Below are 17,737 nucleotides of genomic sequence, written 5' to 3'. Positions count from 1 at the left end.
CCATCCTGCCTCTGATATACTGAAATTAAAAACTCTCAACACTTCTGGACGTTCAGTTTATAAAAAGGAGAGGTAACATCTGGTATTGCTGATTTGATTCTAGGTATGTTCGAGCAGAGGTACTGGCTGGTTTTGTAAATGGTCTGTTTCTGATCTTCACTGCATTCTTCATTTTCTCTGAAGGCGTTGAGGTATGTTCTGAGGTCAATTGCAGTCAATAAATCTCCTCTGAAAAAATGTTTACCTTTGCAGAAGCTGCATTTCTGTTTAGGAGTGTATATTTAAGGGGAGAGGACAACCCAAGCAATACTGTAATGGATGATGAGTAGTCATATTTGCAACCAATTAAACTTGTGTCATCTGAACAGAATAGAGAAAATCCGCTGGAGTCAGTGTTGGATGTACATGTATAAATATCTTCTTTTTTCAGAGTGTCTGTATTAGCTTTCAGAATAACTTATTTTGATTGCATGAATGATACTAACTTCTGTCAGATCTACCCGTTTCTTCAGCAGCCAGTATAGTATTCCATGGAATGGCTCTTCCTTTTCATTATTAAAGGAAAAATAAGGCTAGAAAAACAAAAGGAAGCCATTTGGGCATTTTATGTGGATAGAGCATTCTAAGTAAGAAGTTAGGATTAGACATTTGTCAGAAGAAAAAAAAGGGATAAGATTGTCAAACAGCAGTGGTAGTGTTGATTAGGTTGTGAAGAAAAATGAGTGAGCAGAGAAACTGGCTTTTATGCTATTAGGAGGTAGTGTTAATATTTGCCTGGAAGAGGTCTTGAATAAATGTCACACAGTAACAATCTGAACACTTGCAGGTATGTTTTCTTCTTTTCTATTGACAGGTAGCTTATTTGTTTGATAGTAACAAAAGGTAAAACTTTCAAAAGCAGGAAGTCCCATTTTCACAGGTGACTTAGTTAATCAAAAGTTAATGGGACATAGGCTCATAAGTTACTTAAATGCTTTGGAAAACTTTACTCTAAGACTACAAAAGCTAGCCAGAAAAAATACTAACCCAAAGCCTGATATTCAGTATGGAGACCACCAGGAAGCCTCAAAGCAGTCTCCTGATAAAATGGCAGCTTGTCTTTTCTGCTGGGAATGTGGGAGTGGGTTTTTCGTTAGAGTGCTCCCCCTGGCCCATGCTGGGGGCCTCATCTTTTTATACTGACCTCTGGTAATAGGCAGTCCAGTTTTGGAGCGTTGGTTCATTCCCACCCACTCACATGCTAAATGAGCAGGCACTTCTTCCCTTTTTAGCCCTTTTCCTACTCTGTTAGAGAGGCTTGCAGGATTAAACAGTGTCAGAGGAAGCATTGCTAACTACAAAAAGTAATTCTAGAGTGTTTTAGTGATGTCCGTAATAAGTTCTGGTAAACTTGTTTCCGTTTTTAACATAGGATTTAGGGGTAATTAAAACTCCAAAAAAATAGACTCTCAGCTGCTCCTCTTACCTCACCTTTTGAGAGAAAAGAGGTATTCTTCAGACTGAGAAATAATTTTACGTAGTCCCAGTATAACTGAGAACTAAAATGTCTGGGTATTGTTTTGAGCTGAATAATGCCTTAACAGAATATAATGTAGAAGATGATAGTGAAATGTAGCTCTAATACCATTTGAAAAGAGACATACAAAATATTTGGTGACTCACTTCCAAACAAGGAGAAATATAGGTATTGAGGTTTTTTAAGTTTTCATAATTCTTCTAGAATACCAGCATTCCTAATTCATTATCATTAATCTCTTGATTTGGATATTGTATCAGAAAACTCCTGCATCAAATCAGATATGTAATACTGTGTCTATTTTCTGGAGTTGCTTCTAATTGTGTGGTAGGATTATAAATGATACACTAAACTTCCTTCTTTTTGTAGAGAGCACTGGAGCCTCCTGATGTGCATCATGAGAGACTTCTTCCTGTGTCTGTATTAGGATTCCTTGTGAATCTTATAGGAATATTTGTTTTTCAACATGGAGGCCATGGACACTCACATGGCTCTGGTATGACCGTTGTAATTCTCATTATCCTTTCCTCATTTGTGTTCAGTTACAGTTAGCCCTCCAACCAGGGTCTGCATGTTGTATGTTTTATGTTTTTCAGTAGCAAGCCTATTGAGTCATGTACAGCCTTGGCTTTTTCAGTATTACTAAGATACTGTCCATTTTTCCTCCTTATTGAACTCCCAATAATTGGAAACCCAAAAAGACATTAATCTGCTGTCTGGAACTTGTAGTTTATTGTAAGAGACTTGCAAGAATTTTCATTTCTACAAAAGATTTTTCTCTTTAAATAGGAGACTGAAATGGCCTCAGGTGGAGCATTTTACAGGAGAATAGCTGAACAAAAATCTTAAATCGAAGAAGAAACTCTTTCAGTAGTTCTTGCAATTGTTTGGCATGGTTTTTCAAATTAAATTCAAGATTTATATACACAAATATCTGTTTTTTTGCTGACATTAGACTTTCTAACATAGTCTGTGAACTGTAACTCATCCTGACAGGTGGAAGTAGTGTAAGTATTTTACACACTTTTTAATGTGATTGATTTTAAAAACATCATAGTATAAACGCAAGAAAAGTATGGCCACATTCACCTCACAGAGCTGGAAGTGTGTGTTACAGTCATGCAAAAATGTATGCAGGATATTTCAGTGGTGGTCTAAAATGGCTTGGCTCAAAAAGAAGTAACATATAAATCATTTTGACTTCCTTGTTCAAGTTCAGTAAATATTTTATGCTGCAACGTAACTTGGATTAATTTAGATTTTGAATTATGTGTACTAGTTTTTCTCTATGTGACCTACATGAAAAAAAAATCTTCTCTTTTCCGTGAGGAGCAGGTAGATATTAAGTACTTTAGAAATGAATGAAAGCATACTTTTCTTTAATATTCATGTACACAGTATTCTGACAGTGATATTTATTTATAGGGCATGAGCACAGTCATTCTCTGTTTAATGGTGTTCTCAGCCATGGACACAGTCACGGAGGTCACGGTCACAGCCATGAATCCAAACATGGCCATGGGCATTCTCATGATCACAGCCATGGGAAGAGAGACTCGCACAATCAGGATTATTGTCATGGTAAGTGTCTGTCTGAAAACAAAGGCCATGCACCAGAGATGGTATGTGCCATTAAGTTTTACTGGCATAGATGAGAAGATGCTGTCAGCTTGCTTTAGCCAGCACATATGGAAGAAATGTTTCTAAAAGGAGAATGCTAGTGGCATGTTCTTATCCACCTAATGCATCTTGTGGTACATCTGAGTCAGTGCCACTTCTTTTTGCGGCATATAATTGTTGTTTCATTGTGAGCTTTGTAGTAAATTAAGCATTGCAATAATGAGAACTAATCTAATACTTGTGAATTATACTAATATTTGTGGTAGTAAATATGCAACTTTAACTGTAAACTTGTTTGTGTAGAGGAAAACTTTTCAAAAAGCCCGTAACAAAACCAGCTCGAGTTATGTCATGTAGTTCATATTACTTTAAAAAAGAATTATACCTGTTATATTGGTTTAGCTATGCATACAGCTTGGTTACGTTAAAAAAGATGTGTCCACCTAAGTATTCACATGTGTATGCAAAGGTTCAAAGTATAGTTTCTGCTTTCTCTTGTCAGGACTGCAGCTTCCACTGCAATCCCCCACACTTTGTGCCTTCAGGGATCGGCATTTTATAGTACATTTTATGCACACGTGCATTTAAAAGGTATAGTTCCATTTATTCGAAACCCTATTATCCCAACTTCTGCCCCTTTCATTGTCCCCAGGCTTCATAGGGAGCCCTTTGTTGCCATAGCCCTGCTCATTCAATCCACAGGTGGGCTGCAGAGGGCTCCCTGCACTGCTACAGGAGCCATGCAGTAGCAAGGTGGTCTCCGTCTTAGCCGAGGGCAGCAATGGCTCCTGCTCCTCGTCGTCCTTGCAATCGTTGCAGAGGGCCTGTGCTCCATTATCCGAACCTCATCATTATTCAGATTCCCTCCTTGTCCCCCAGCATGAGATACATACCTTCAGCAGCACGTGCCTCACACTGAGGGACAATGAAAGAGTTTGGATACTGCAGAGATCTGGATAATAGGGTTTTGGATAAACAGGAGTAGAGTATGTGTAAAATATAATATATACACACACTCCTATACATGCACACATATACACAGGCTTCCCCTTCTCTCCTCCCTCTCCCCATCTTGAAATTTTAGCTTGCTCTTTACCTTCATTCTGGTACAGCAAATACTAAATTTTCTAGCCAGAGTTATGACTAGTCATCATGAATAACCTTATGGTGCACTCAAAGTAGTTTTTCTTTCTGAAGCTTAACAGAATTGATAAGTTTAGAAGGATACATTGTATGTGGCTTAACTTGCCAATAATTGTCTCTACAGATGATCACTCTCTTGAAGGGGCTGCAGGATCCAACAGACAGATTTTAGAAGGTATGACAAGAATAACCATAGTGGGTTGTTAAGTTAGAATATAGACCCATTTAGATGCTGGCTTTAAATTCAGTAGTGTTGTTTGTTATTATAGGTATTAATAATGAACAGAAAGTTGTGTTAAGTGTTTGGTTTATTTTCTTCAGAAATTCAATGTGAAAAGTTTATACAAGTGACATAATTTCTGTATTTTAAGTGCCTATCTCCTATGGCAGTACATGCTCTGGAAAGTAATGAAATAGTAAGTAATATCATACTGGAACAAATTTGGAAAGCTTTGGCCAATATTTTGGATTTTAAAGGGTTGAGGATTGCGGTACTTAACTTCACCTTTCAGGAAAGTGAGAATATGGTGAGTGAATAACCATCTTGTCTAGCTAAAACAAAACCCCCAGTAACTTAGCTCGTTCTGGACACCTGGATCAATTCTTTTCTTATAACATAAATTGGGAATAGGGACTGGGGCTGGTAGAGAACATCTCTACAGCCATGTCCCTGTGGGCATCTTGCAGTCTAAACGTCAGTGCGGGACAGTGTTGTATTCTTCCGTCTCCAAATAAATGGAAGGGTGAGGGGGGAAATTAGGAGCTGCTGGGGAGGCTAGGTAGGGGCTGACAACGAAGCTGCCTTAGTACTTTGCTCTTTCTGGCTTTCTGTGAGCTATTCTGCAGCAGCTGCTGGGTTGTCTATATGGTCCATTCCATGGTTTTGTCTGCTGCTGGGCAGGAACCACAGTCATCTCTTGACCTCTACCCCTCCTCTCAGAATGAAGGATTTGGGTGATCTCTAGTAATTGAGGGGATTTGGGGAAGACTGTTAAGGTTACCTCCTGGCAGTTGTTACAATCTGTTCAGGGAGAGTAGAAGGAAACTCAGTGGCTTGTGCAGCTTCACTGTCTGTGGGCCCCTCTCTTCAGCCCCGCAGCCTTTGGCCCCATTTACCTAGTTTTTCACTTATGTTCTATCACCATAAGAAAAGGATGCTTTTACTCTTCCCCAAGGTCTGCCAGATCCCTATGGAAGGCATACACAAAGGCTCTCTATCTGCCACCGTCCTGTGTCTTGTCTGGCTGTTGATGATACACAACAATACATGAGCTCCAAAGGGGACATTTGGTTGCCTGTGTGCTGCTTAAACAAGAATAATAAGAGAAATAATTACTTTAAAATTGATTATTTAATCACCATTGGCCTGATCAAACCACAGGGAAGCCAGCATGTGACATGCAACTTTATTTCCTTGCGTTATACTTGACATAAAGAAATGTATACTTGTGGTGTCTCTTATCGGATACTTCTGTGGCTCCGGGGTTATCCTGTAGTTGTCAGATATATCACTTGCAAGGCAATAGTCTTATCTGATCTCTTCCACCGTATGTATTACTTTAAAATCCCCCACCCCCCCCCACCCCCTGCACATTAAAGTGTTTGTGAATGGCTATGTTTCAGAAGCAAATATATAACAAGAATTTTAAAAAAATTCTTTAAGGCAAATTTCTGGCCTGTTGATCTTAACATAGAATATTAATTAGAATGAAATGTGAATTTAACAAGACTGGTTATTCAAGGTTTTCTTACGTGTTTTATCTTAATAAAACTTAGTGATACTGGATGATTATTTAGAATATATTTTACATACCTCGGAAGCCATCTTCCTGCTTGTTGCGCAAACAGTGCATCGTGAAATGAACACTAATGCAGTTATCTTACCTTTCTTATTTTGGCAGAAAAATTTTAATTGAAACTCTCAGTAAAGATATTGAAGTTGCTGTGTGTTTTGTTTATAGCTTTAGTGTTTCCTTATGCAAACAATTTAAAAACTAGCTTGAGATTTTAATTCTGTTGAAAATGTTTTTCTTAATCAAATGTCAATCTTTTTTCTTTTTAATCTGGCTAGATGTTTATGGGTGAAATACTTCAAGCTGTGAACAATTACTTATTTTAACAGCAGCTGATGAACTGTGACTGTTCCAATAATTGCCAGCAGAGAGCTCCACAGGCTTATCTTTGGCTTGCTATAAAGAGTTGGCTCTCAACTATTTTAACCTAAAGCTATATTTGCCCACATATAATCATTATTTATTAATGCAAGAAATATTTTTAATTTGTATTGACAGTGAATATGTAACTTGTAAAACATAAATATCTCGCAAAGCTTTGCAGAGCTCCTGCTAGAGAAACTTCTGTTATCTCCTCGGATAGAAATGTTGCTTATGGATCACTGGGGGTAGAGATTTGACTCATCTGCTGTATTATGGCCTAGCCATTGGATGAGGGACTTCTAACTGGTTAAATCTATTCTGACATTTAGTCACCAGTTCAGTTGATGGTGGTAGTCAAGAATATTCCATGGTATGGCCACATTAAAAAAGAGTTTCTCTGAATGCCTTAGCTACTCTTCAGGGTATAGGACCTAATTCTGTGCTGACTTACAGGAAGCCCTTTAAATCAACATCAAATTCGCTAGCACAGTTCATGTTGTTGTCTGCTTTTAAGAGTTCTCATCAAAATGTTTCCACCAACTTTTTTAAGGGTTTTGGTTTTTAAGTGTTTTGATTTTTTTTTAATGCTCTTTTGTAGGTGTATTTTTACACGTTGTCGCAGACACTCTTGGAAGTGTTGGTGTAATCATATCAGCTATATTGATGCAGAACTATGGTCTAATGATAGCAGATCCTATCTGTTCAATGCTCATAGCTCTACTTATAGGAATAAGGTAAGTGTTGATACAAATGACTAAATAATAAAACATTCAGTGACCCTTGTTACATTGTTTGAATCACAAGCCTAAAAACAGGGGTAGGTCTGTTTTAAAAACAAAATTACAATGTTGTGTCTTGACAGTGAATCTTTTGCTCTCAAATAAACCGTTTCCTCTCTTTGGTGGTTTTTTCCATTCTTTGTACCTGTTCTGGTTTTTCTTGCTTGAATCATCTTGATCTTTTTCAGCAATCGCCACTGCTGCTACATAAAATCTACATCTCTTTGTTTTATTAGCCTAGTGCTACAAATATATTGTTCTGATCCATGTTGTAAAACGCTTCTCTCCCTTTGTGCAGTACATGATAATATAAGCTGATGTACTATACTAGGAAGTGGAGCAGAATAGCTTAGTGTAGCGGGGTGCAGCTTGCTGGTACAAGATGTGGCCTGGTCCTTGCTGAATTAAACTTTCACGCTCATCAGAGAATGTTGCTTGACCCTTCTGTATTTATATTCTGAGGCTTTGTGGATACTCTTTTAAATAGCACATGCATACCTCAACTTTTTAAATGACCCAGCAATAGTAGAAGATGAAGTGCCATATAGTTCCCCATTACTGCTGTTTACTGAAATGATTGTAAATAGAAGCTAATTGAAACCAGAGTTTTCAGTAGCACTCTTCTGGTAATTTCTTCAATGATGGTAGAGGGCAGAGTATTTCAGCTTCAGACAACTACTATAACAGAGCATTTCTAGTGTTTAACAGGCAGGTGTTATCCAGTATTTGAATGGCTGCAGCTGTACTTGGGTACTATTACCATATATGGTAATACATGGCAATATTTGGCGGCAGTCTGATGTGACTCTCCTGTGGTATCTTTGAGACTTGCGGATAGTATGTTTTAAGCATTAACTTTTCAGGGATGCCTAAAACAATTTATAATAGTAAATTTTAATAAACTGTTCTATTTTGACTGCATTTATTAATACCCATGCAATACACAGGCATTATAACAGTATACTTATTATTTTCTCCTTTTATCAACACTAGCTAAATTATTTAATAAGTTTAACTAAGCAATTGTACAAATGAAACTGCTAAAATACAATATAACTAAGAAAATTCAAGTTGACCAATAGGAAAAAGATACAGCTAAAGTGGAAGCTTAGTGGAATGCTATGATTTTTGTAGACTAGTATTCTGTGGTTTTTAGGGTCCAATCCTGTGGAGACTAGTGCGTGGGCTTAACTTTAGCACTGTGCACAAAGCAAAAAATACCACTTAAGTGGAGTGGGAATGAGGGGACAATAAATGACATTGTTTGGACATTGGAAGCTGTTTGCTGCTACTTTAGTAGAGATTATATCAGTTTATGTTGTGGGCATAGGAATAGCATGTCCTATTTAGATAAGAGAATTTCCAGGCTGTTGTAGCATGTGATGAAAGGGCTGGAGACCTGTTCAAGGTGACATAATGCTTAGACAGAAAAAAATGGAGCAGTTGGCAGGGTTGTGTAGGTCTTCGTGAGAGGCTGCTTTAAATATTACTTTGTTTTCCCAGGATCATTCTGGGGTCTTTGCACTGCCCAGGTTGGCCACTAATTGGCCACATCCTCGGCATAAAGCAGCTTGTGTTTCAGTCTTGGCCAGTCTAGCCTTTTGCAGCAGGGACAGATTAAATGCCTTTTCATATAATGAAAAATCTGAAGTTGGAAACCAAGCCGCTGGTGCTTTTGCTGGGGACCTGGTCAGTGAGATGTGTGATACTCTCTTCTTGAATTAATCTGTAACGCCATTCTCTTCTCCTCAGGACTCACTTCTGCAATCATGACTACAAGAAATCAGCCATTCAATGATGGCTAGGTTGTGTGCAGTAAAGAATAATTGATCTTATTTATTTTTTTTATAGGAGAAAGGTCAGCTTCAGTTTCTCCCTTCTGTGTAACTGCATAATCTTTTGCTTCATTTTGTTTCACACTTTTGCATCTGGTTTCAAATGACTTGAAACTCTTTTGGGGTAGGGACCATGTTTGAGGTTAAGATTTCATTACTTTTACTAAAAATAACTGTGACAGACAGGTCACGGGCAATAAACAAAAATTCACGGGAGCCTGTGACCTGTCTGACTTTTAGTCAAAATAACCGGGGGACAGGGTTAGGTAGGGCAGGAATAATGACAGCTGAAGTCCCATGGTGATGATATGGGTGTGGGGGGCCGGGAGAGACGGGACTGACAGGCCAAGCCCCTGCCATGGCGGGGGTGGGGGACAGCAGTCGCTCCAGCTGCCGCAGCCACAGTGGGGGCACACAGCCCCTGCTCCAGAGGTGGCCGCAGCTGCGGGACAGGGGCACGCAGTCCCGGTTCCAACCCCAGCCACAGGCGCACAATCACAGTTGCAGCTGGGGGGAGGGGGCACAGCCACAGCTCCAACCGCCGTCGGCAGGCAGGGGCGTACAGTTCCACCTCCAGCCCTGACTTCAGCCATAGATGTCCAGTAAAGTCATGGAATCTATGACTAAATTGTAACCTTAACCATGTCTAACTAGGTGTTCAGCATCTAGTATGGGGTGGCCAAACTGGCTTGCAAGCCACATGCGGCTCTTTTACCATTAAAGTGTGGCTTGCAAGCCCCCCTATTCTCCACCTACCAGACTGGGGGGGTTGGGGAGGTTTAGGGAGGGAGCTCAGGACCTCTGCCTTGCAGTGGGGTGGTGAGGTAGGAGCTTCTGTCCAGCGAGGAGGAGGGTCTCGGGGCTTCAGCCCTGCAGGGTGCACCAGCCGGAGCTTGCGTAGGTGTGCCCCAGCTCTCAAACTTCTGAAGATTGTCATATGTGGCTTGGAGGGTCAGTAAGTTTGGCCATCTCTGATCTAGTACAGTGTGTTATGTCTCCACTATGGACACTATACCTGCATACCTATTCTGGCATAGCCCTATAGCGTGGGCCTGGTCTATACCTAAAATTTAAATCAACCTAGCTACATTGCTCAGGGGTGTGAAAAATTCCTCTGAGTGACATAGTTAAGATGACCTAACCCCAGGTGTAGATGCACCTATGTTGACAGCAGAATTCTTGAAGAGGTGAATTAACTACAGCGATGTGCGGGAGGAGAAGACAGGATACACTTTCCATTGCTGCATCTATGCTGCAGACACTGCAGCATCATTGTAGCTTCTGCAATGTAGACATAGCCATGGACACAGCATATGCTGACAGATGATTGTATAGGACACCATCTCCCTGAACAGAGTTAACCATAGTAACAGAAGCCCTCTTCTATAAACATAACCCTCAATGTAGGTGCAGCTGTGTTGGCATAGCTATGTCAGTCAGGGGTGTGAGAAAACCACACCTTTCACCAGTGTAGGTATGCCAATATGAACTTCAGTGTAGACACAGCTTTATTGACAGAAGAGGGCTAATGCCCTTCAGGCAGTTGGTGAGAAAAAACACTGGTTAGTGTAGGCTGTGTCCAAGCTACAGGGCTATGCGAGGGGAGGGATAGCTCAGTGGTTTGAGCATTGGCCTGCTAAACCCAGGGTTATGAGTTCAATCCTTGAGGGGGCCATTTAGGGATCTGGGGCAAATATTGGGGATTCGTCCTGCTTTGAGCAGGGGGTTGGACTAGATGACCTCCTGAGGTCCCTTCCAACCCTGATATTCTATTCTATGCCATAGTTATGCTAGTATAGTCTCAGTTGTTGTGAAGACATACTTTAAGTGGGTGGATGTAGCTTGTTGGCCTAACTGGGCTAGACTGAGACATACAGAGCAAAGAGAAGAAAAAAGAAGCTGGCCAATTAAATACTTAAATGAAAAGTTTTAAGGGGCAAGATGGAAATCAGCTACAGTATTTGCATAGCCACCAAAAAGTGTTATAGCCTGTGTGTATGTATGCAACATGTGCCACTTGGCTCTTCAAAGCCACAGCTAGCAGCATTACGGCCCTGGGGTTAATAGCTGGTTGATCCTCTCAGTTGCTGGTGAGCAGATGTCTGCAGCCTGTATCCGTGTTGTTGGTATTGGACACAGCCCACACAGGTAATACATCATTTGATCCTATGTCGATCTTCTGCTGAGTCCACAGGACTGTTTTTAACTCTATTTTTGACCTCTTCCCCCCCGCCCCCCCCGCTCTCTGGTTGGCTCAGTTCTCAGAGAGGGACTAGAGTGTGACCAGTCGGTTGGGTTGCCACTATGAACATTTTTTTATACAGCTTCAGAAAAGCTTCTGAGCATGACTGGTGGCTACCACATCCTGTTCTCTTTCCAACTGAATTACGCCTGCCCTGCTCTCTACACATGCATGGAGACCGAGTAACTAGTTAAGAGCAATGTCTCTTCCCCCCTACTTCTCTCCCCCTCCACTAGAGAAACAAAGTCAAATGCTGCAGGATTATGTGAGCACTGTGAAAACATTTCTGTTCCAGTTAAGAAGACCTGGATGAGAGAGCTTGTGTTAGTGCTGGTTAATCCATATCACTTTTAGGTCATTTGAGTGGGAAACTACTTCTCTGTGAGTTTTAATAGTTTGAGCCAATAGCTGCATCTGCCTATCTTGACTCCTGTTGGAGTTCTACCTCACCTATCCTTGCTAGTCTCAGTGAGTATCTGGTTTTCCAAAAAAACCCCTCCAATTTAGTGTATCATTTAGTATCATTGTATTATGAGTAAGGCATTTTGTTTTCTGTATTTACTGATATTTCTCCAAAACAATCCTGGATTTTTAAAAGCCGGTATTCCGGTTTTAGTAACTTTCAAACACCCCTGCCCCGAACTTCGTTTTTTGGGGGACTTGAATTCTTTGTGGAGGAAGCAGATGGGGCTGAAGCAGAGCAGAAGGCTGCACCCAGTGAGTACTAGCTCCTGGCCTTTCAGAGTGGCAGGGGAACTGGATGGCTCCATCCTGCAGGGCCAGGGTAGGAAGTGCTCTCTCCAGTGGGGATTGGTTCATACTTGTGGGGTGCACCCAGTGATGAGCTGGCAAAATCTTAACAACCGGTTCCCTCCTCACCCCACGAGGGGGTCGTGGCCCACCCCTGCCCCCCGGGACTCCTGCCCCATCCAACCCACCGCGTTCCTTGATGCCCCCCCCACCCCCAGGACACCTGCCCCATCCACCTCCCTCCCCTGTCACCTGACTGAACTGGGCAGGAGGGTCTTGTAGGCCACTTTAGTGGGTGCCCACCCTGCCCCTAAGAGCCAGAGGGACCTGCTGGGGGCGAGGTGGGGAGTCCTGGTAGTGCTTATCTGGGGCAGCTCCCAGGAAGCATCTGGCAGGTCCCTCTGGCTCCTGGGGGAGGGGGCAGCGGGAGCGGCCACTCCCCCCACTGATCACATCAAAAATGGTGCCTTAGGCGCTGACACCGTGGGTGCTCCAGGGCTGGAGCACCCATAGGGAAAATTTGGTGGGTGCTCAGCCCCTCCCCACCTGGCCCCGGCTCCACCTCTGCCTCCTCCCTTGAATGCGCTGCCCTGCTCTGCTTCTCCACCTCCCCACCCCCGGTTTCCTGTGAATCAGCTGTTTGCGTGGGAAGCCTGGGAGGGCTGAGAAGCAGGCGGTGGCTTCGCGCTCAGGCCCAGGGAGGCGGAGGTGAGCTGGGGTGGGGAGTGGTTCCCCTATAACCCCCCCCCCCCGGTTACCTGCTGCAGCCCCGGCGACCCTCCTTGCCCCCCCCTAGCTCTCCTCCACTCCGCCTCCGCGGGCCTGAGCGCGAAGCTGCTGCTTGCTTCTCAGCCCCCCCTCCCTCCCTCTGGGCTTCCCGCATGAACAGCTGATTCGTGGGAAACTGGAGGAGGAGGGTGGAGAAGCAGAGCGGGGCAGCATGTTCAGGGGAGGAGGCGGAGGTGAGCTGGGGCCGGGCGTGGAGCTGCTGGTGAGTGCTCTGCACCCACCAAATTTTCCCTGTGGGTGGTCCAGCCCCGGAGCACCCATGCAGTTGGCGCCAAAGGCGCCACTTTTGGCCGTTTGTTAAATTTAGAAGCCCTTTTAGAACTGGTTGTCCCTCGTGGGACAGCCGGTTCTAAAAGGGCTTCTAAATTTAACAGCCGGTTCCAGTGAACCAGCTCCAGCTCACCACTGTGCACCCCTCCTGGCTCTTCAGTGTGGCACTGTCTGCTTTCTTTGAGCAGTGGGGAGCAAGAGGGACAGGGAGCAAGACCCTGGCAGCCGAGACCACCTGACCAGTATGTTGTGAATGCTGAGCAGCCTTCTCCTCCACCCACACTGCCCTTCTATTTTGGTCTTTACCTATTTTTACGTATTTTTTTAGTTTAGAATAAACTGACAAATTCCAAGGAAATGGGAGGAAAATGCCTTCATTATGAGGCACAGCCTATACTTGAGTCCTGAATTCTCTGGCCCCCTGTCCCTGTGCTCATGCAAATTACCATTTTAAGACTAAACACTTGAAATGGGATTTGTAAATCAGATGACAACTCAGCACATGCATCAATAACTTTATAAAACTGATTTACTACATGAAGTATGATCCTGAAATCCCCTTCATCATGTAACCCAAACTTCGATTTCTGTTGTCCATGATAGTGGGAATAAATTACTTTTTTTTCAGCATTACAAATTTAAAATCTTTTGGATGTGTATGCCCATAAGGTATGTCTTGGGCAAAAGGGGCATGTATTTCAATCAAGTTCATTCAGTCAAGCAGGTTAGCCTAATACTGTTGAAAAGCCCCTATAAAATGTATGTTTTTGCCACTATATTAACAGACCATGTTGTAGCCTACTGCGGAGCCCTCGATCAAACCTAGGTTGGAACATGACTTCAGATGTGTTAACAAGCATATTTATTGAGGGTTTTCCATCAGCTTGAGCTAATACAATTGAAAAATACACTCTCTTTGCCCCTCAAGACAGAGCCATTGAGACCACAAAACTTGTTGCTTGACCATATACAACTTTTTATAACTGTTTTGATGCAGTGTTGTAGATGACAACACAACTTATGGATGTTTAGATTGGAAGAACAAAAAAACTGGGAAACATAAGCACTCCTTTTTTTAAAAGTGGTTCCCCAAATCATTTTATTTTGAAGCACAGTTGACATCAAATTGCACTGTCATGTTGCTTTGGCTTGATGCCAGTGTAATGCCATGAACATCTGAGCAACATAATGGAGCTTTATTGTGTAACAACCTGACAACTTCCACATCATGGCAATATATTGCGCTGCACATTTTTATGTGGTTTTTAAAGTAACGTATAAAAGTGCTTACTCTAGAAGGACATTCAAAATAGAGGAATAACAAGGCTTTGAATAACAAATAGAGCTTAAACCAAAAAGTTTGCAGGGGAATACACAGTTTGCAGAGGGTGGAAGTGTCAGAAAAAGGTGTGAGTTGTAAAGTGAAGAGTTTGCCTATCTTGTGCACTTTCACTGTTAAAGCACTGTTTTTGATTTCCTGTCTTTAAACAGGACTTCATGTTAACTTCTTGAAGTGGTGTTGAAAAAAGTGATAGCAATGTGGTGCTCTTTAAGACTGTATAGTGAGGGGCTTTGCATAGGGAAATGTCTTTTTATAGTATGCTGCTTTTTAGGAGGGAATTGCTCAAGAATTGAAGTGAAAGCTAAGGCAGATGTGAAAAATGAAAGTTCAAACCTTGTAAAGAACCTACAGCATAATAAATTATGATGATCACATTTTGATTCTTGATGGCAATCAGTTTTAATGTTTTTTTTCCCTTTCATTCTTATGTCTATAGGGTAAGAGTTCAACTGTATATATGCAATTAACTCTCACCTCTGAAGTGAAACTGTTTTAGGGTTTAGGTTAGAAGTTGCATCTGTTGCTGGAATATTTGGTGATCTTGGTTTGCTGTTTTGGTTTATGTAAATTGTTTATATCTTATCCACCCTACCTCTCAGTGCAGCTATGTTCACCCAAAACCAGAAAGGAGTCCAGACATACTGTACAATACCCATTCATTCTGAAAAGGAAGACAGTCTGTTCCAGTGAAGATGTGCTAATCTGTTCAGACAATATAGCAGTGGGTTAATTGAAACAAAGTGTAGGTAGAAAAGGAACAGTATGCTCAAAGACACTACCCTTTTCAAATAAGATGTTAATCTCCCTACTGCTGGCTCATGCATTTCCTCTGTGGGTGAGCAACTGATTTGGATTAAATGTCCACTTCGATTTAGATTTTTTTCACTTAATGTTAGGGAATCCTGGTACCAGTGTGAACAGCTCTCATTGATGTAGCTTTTGGAGCAATCTCTTGTTCCCTTTCTATTAATGACCTACATACCTCTGCTCTGCTCTCAGCTTTCCACAATGGCACAGTGCAAGACTCAAGAAAATCATGAGCTGCAGTGAAATTAAGCTTGTCTTCATTGCAGAGTTAACTAGCGTTCTATAACTTGAGTGTTGCTCCTACTTTGAGTCATACGCACAAGCTCTTAATTCAGGTGTGGTAGTATTCTCAACTCGAGTTGGTTGGTTATGGTGTGAGGCACCTGCCAACACAATGACTATGTGCAGGTTGAATGTTGTTTCTGTGTAGTTGCTCTCACTTGAGAGAGGCTAACTTAAGAGGGGTTAATTTTATTGTAGAAATAAGCACAGTCGTCTGCCTTAAAGACACAGCCTAAGATTCTTCACCCCAAAAAAGGTATGTTTTGACAGCAAGATCACTAATAACTAATCACATTAGTTACCTCACTGTAGAATTAGTTATCTCACTTTAGAATCCTAGTGGAGTTGAAATGCTGATAATTTTTACCCCATGTAGCTAGGAGAGGTCACACAACTCCCCTCTCCCCCCCCTCCCGTGTGTGTGGGGGGAATGATGTTGACCTCACCTAATTACATAGGTATAAAAACTACCAGTGTTTTGTCTCCACTAGAATTTTTCTGTGAGATAACTAATGCTAGTTTTTATTTTGCATTTTTGGGGAGTGAAGACATAGCCCAACTTTCCCTTTTTGTTCTGAAACATGGAGAAGCAGAGGCTTGGGGAAAGAAGGTAGAAGGAGGGAGACTTTTTTCACTCTTGCTGTTCAACTGTTGGCTGCAGGGATAAAACTGACCCTGTAAACTTCATTGTACTAATACTGTTACTTGTCAGCAAAAGTTGCCCATTCTCCATTGATGGATTTTTTTCTGGTGCCTTGCCAAATGGGTGGGTGTGAGGGGGTGCATTCTCAGTTAGGAAAGTTGTCTACATTCTGCAGTTTTTCTCAATCCTCTGCTTCACAGAAGACCAGTTTTGAGTAAAGATGCTGTAAGTAGCTGATCTGATTTGACATCAGGAACCCCTTCTCACCCTTAGACATTCCTGATCATAGTGGGGACTTCTGGCATATCCTCTCCCATCTCGGCCCTGTTCACAGCTTTGGGAATGTTCTAAAACTCATAAGAATACTGAAATACAGATTCTCCCTAAACTGTTTTTGTGCATGTATTACCTGATTGCATAGATTCCGGTACATGTTTTTGAAAATTGTTTAACACGGTTTAGCTCCTTCCATGTGAGTGGCCAAGCTGTTCAAAGCCAATTTCATGGGGGTTGTGGAGATCATAGTAAACTTTAATATGAAAAACACAGCTTATTCTGAAAGGTGGACAGATCCATATCCATCTTACTCTTGGGCCACTCGGATCTTTTGCCTATCTCATGAGATTTGCCAGGTTGTCAAACAGTGTTGTCAAAACTGTTGTACTCCCTCTCACATGTAGTTAATGATAGTATACTATCAAGGTATGTCTGGGAGCTAAGAGCACACTTATTTTGCTGCCAAGATAGTGGTTTTCCCTCAAAAGAGAGTGAGATGTTCATGAATCTGAATTGTTTGCTCACTAACAAGGCTGGCGGCTCGAAGGGACCATGCAGTAAGCATTGCAGTACATGCTGCTCAGGAACTGAGGGTTAATTCTGCTGGTCTTACTATTTAATGAAAACAAAGATTTAACTTTTTTCTACTCCTCCACCCCCGACAGCATCTGTTCACAAGATTAAACAGAAAATGTGTAGATTAAAATGGTCTTGTTTTTAAAATATGTAGCAAGTACCCTATCTGAAATTGTTCTCAAGCTTGAACATTATAGTACCTCTTAAGTTTCCTGGTATTCAAACTATCTTCTGGTCTTCCTGCATGGATCCACTTAAATTTAATGGGTTTCAGAAGCCACAAATTATTGTGCAGGTCCTTAACTACGTTAAGTATGGAAATATAAAAACTGTGTATTTTGTAGTCTCAGGCAACAAATATTCCAAAATGTTGAAGCAATTTTAATACCAAACAGTGTGGTCAAGCAGCTGTATAGAATTAATCAACAGAAAAATATGACCATAACATAAAGCAAGAGGTCTCCTAGAAACCACTTTCAAAGCTACAGCGATTACAGCAAGATACCATATACTAAATACGGTACTGGATCTGGGAAAGCACATGGACTGCATATTAAGCAGTCAAAGGAACAAGGCATTTAATTGCAGTGACTGAATGGGTACAAACATTTAATTTACCAGAGAAGTTCTTTCCAGTGGATTACGCTTTCATTTTTTTCCCTCCTCCCTTTCACCCCCCCTCTTTTTTTAGGTAAGAACTGAAACTGCTTG

The 17,737-nt window shown here is 41.7% G+C and overlaps 1 protein-coding gene across 12 annotated transcripts in view; it reads left to right on the top strand.

Moving 5' to 3' along the window:
• SLC30A7 (solute carrier family 30 member 7) overlaps positions 1–17,737 on the top strand; it is a 64,360-nt gene that overhangs the window by 17,365 nt on the left and 29,258 nt on the right. For all 12 annotated transcript variants that reach the window (XM_073356881.2, XM_073356883.2, XM_073356882.2 and 9 more), the window contains 5 exons: positions 104–191; positions 1,886–2,012; positions 2,942–3,097; positions 4,404–4,454; positions 7,034–7,169. In XM_073356881.2, coding sequence (XP_073212982.2) covers positions 104–191; positions 1,886–2,012; positions 2,942–3,097; positions 4,404–4,454; positions 7,034–7,169 — 558 coding nt within the window. The remainder of the gene's footprint in view (positions 1–103; positions 192–1,885; positions 2,013–2,941; positions 3,098–4,403; positions 4,455–7,033; positions 7,170–17,737) is intronic.

This window comes from Lepidochelys kempii, chromosome 8 (assembly GCF_965140285.1).
Source record: "Lepidochelys kempii isolate rLepKem1 chromosome 8, rLepKem1.hap1, whole genome shotgun sequence".
Lineage (NCBI taxonomy): Eukaryota > Metazoa > Chordata > Testudines > Cheloniidae > Lepidochelys > Lepidochelys kempii.
The sequence above is the reverse complement of the archived record's forward strand: the minus strand, read 5'-3'. Positions and strand labels throughout refer to the sequence as shown.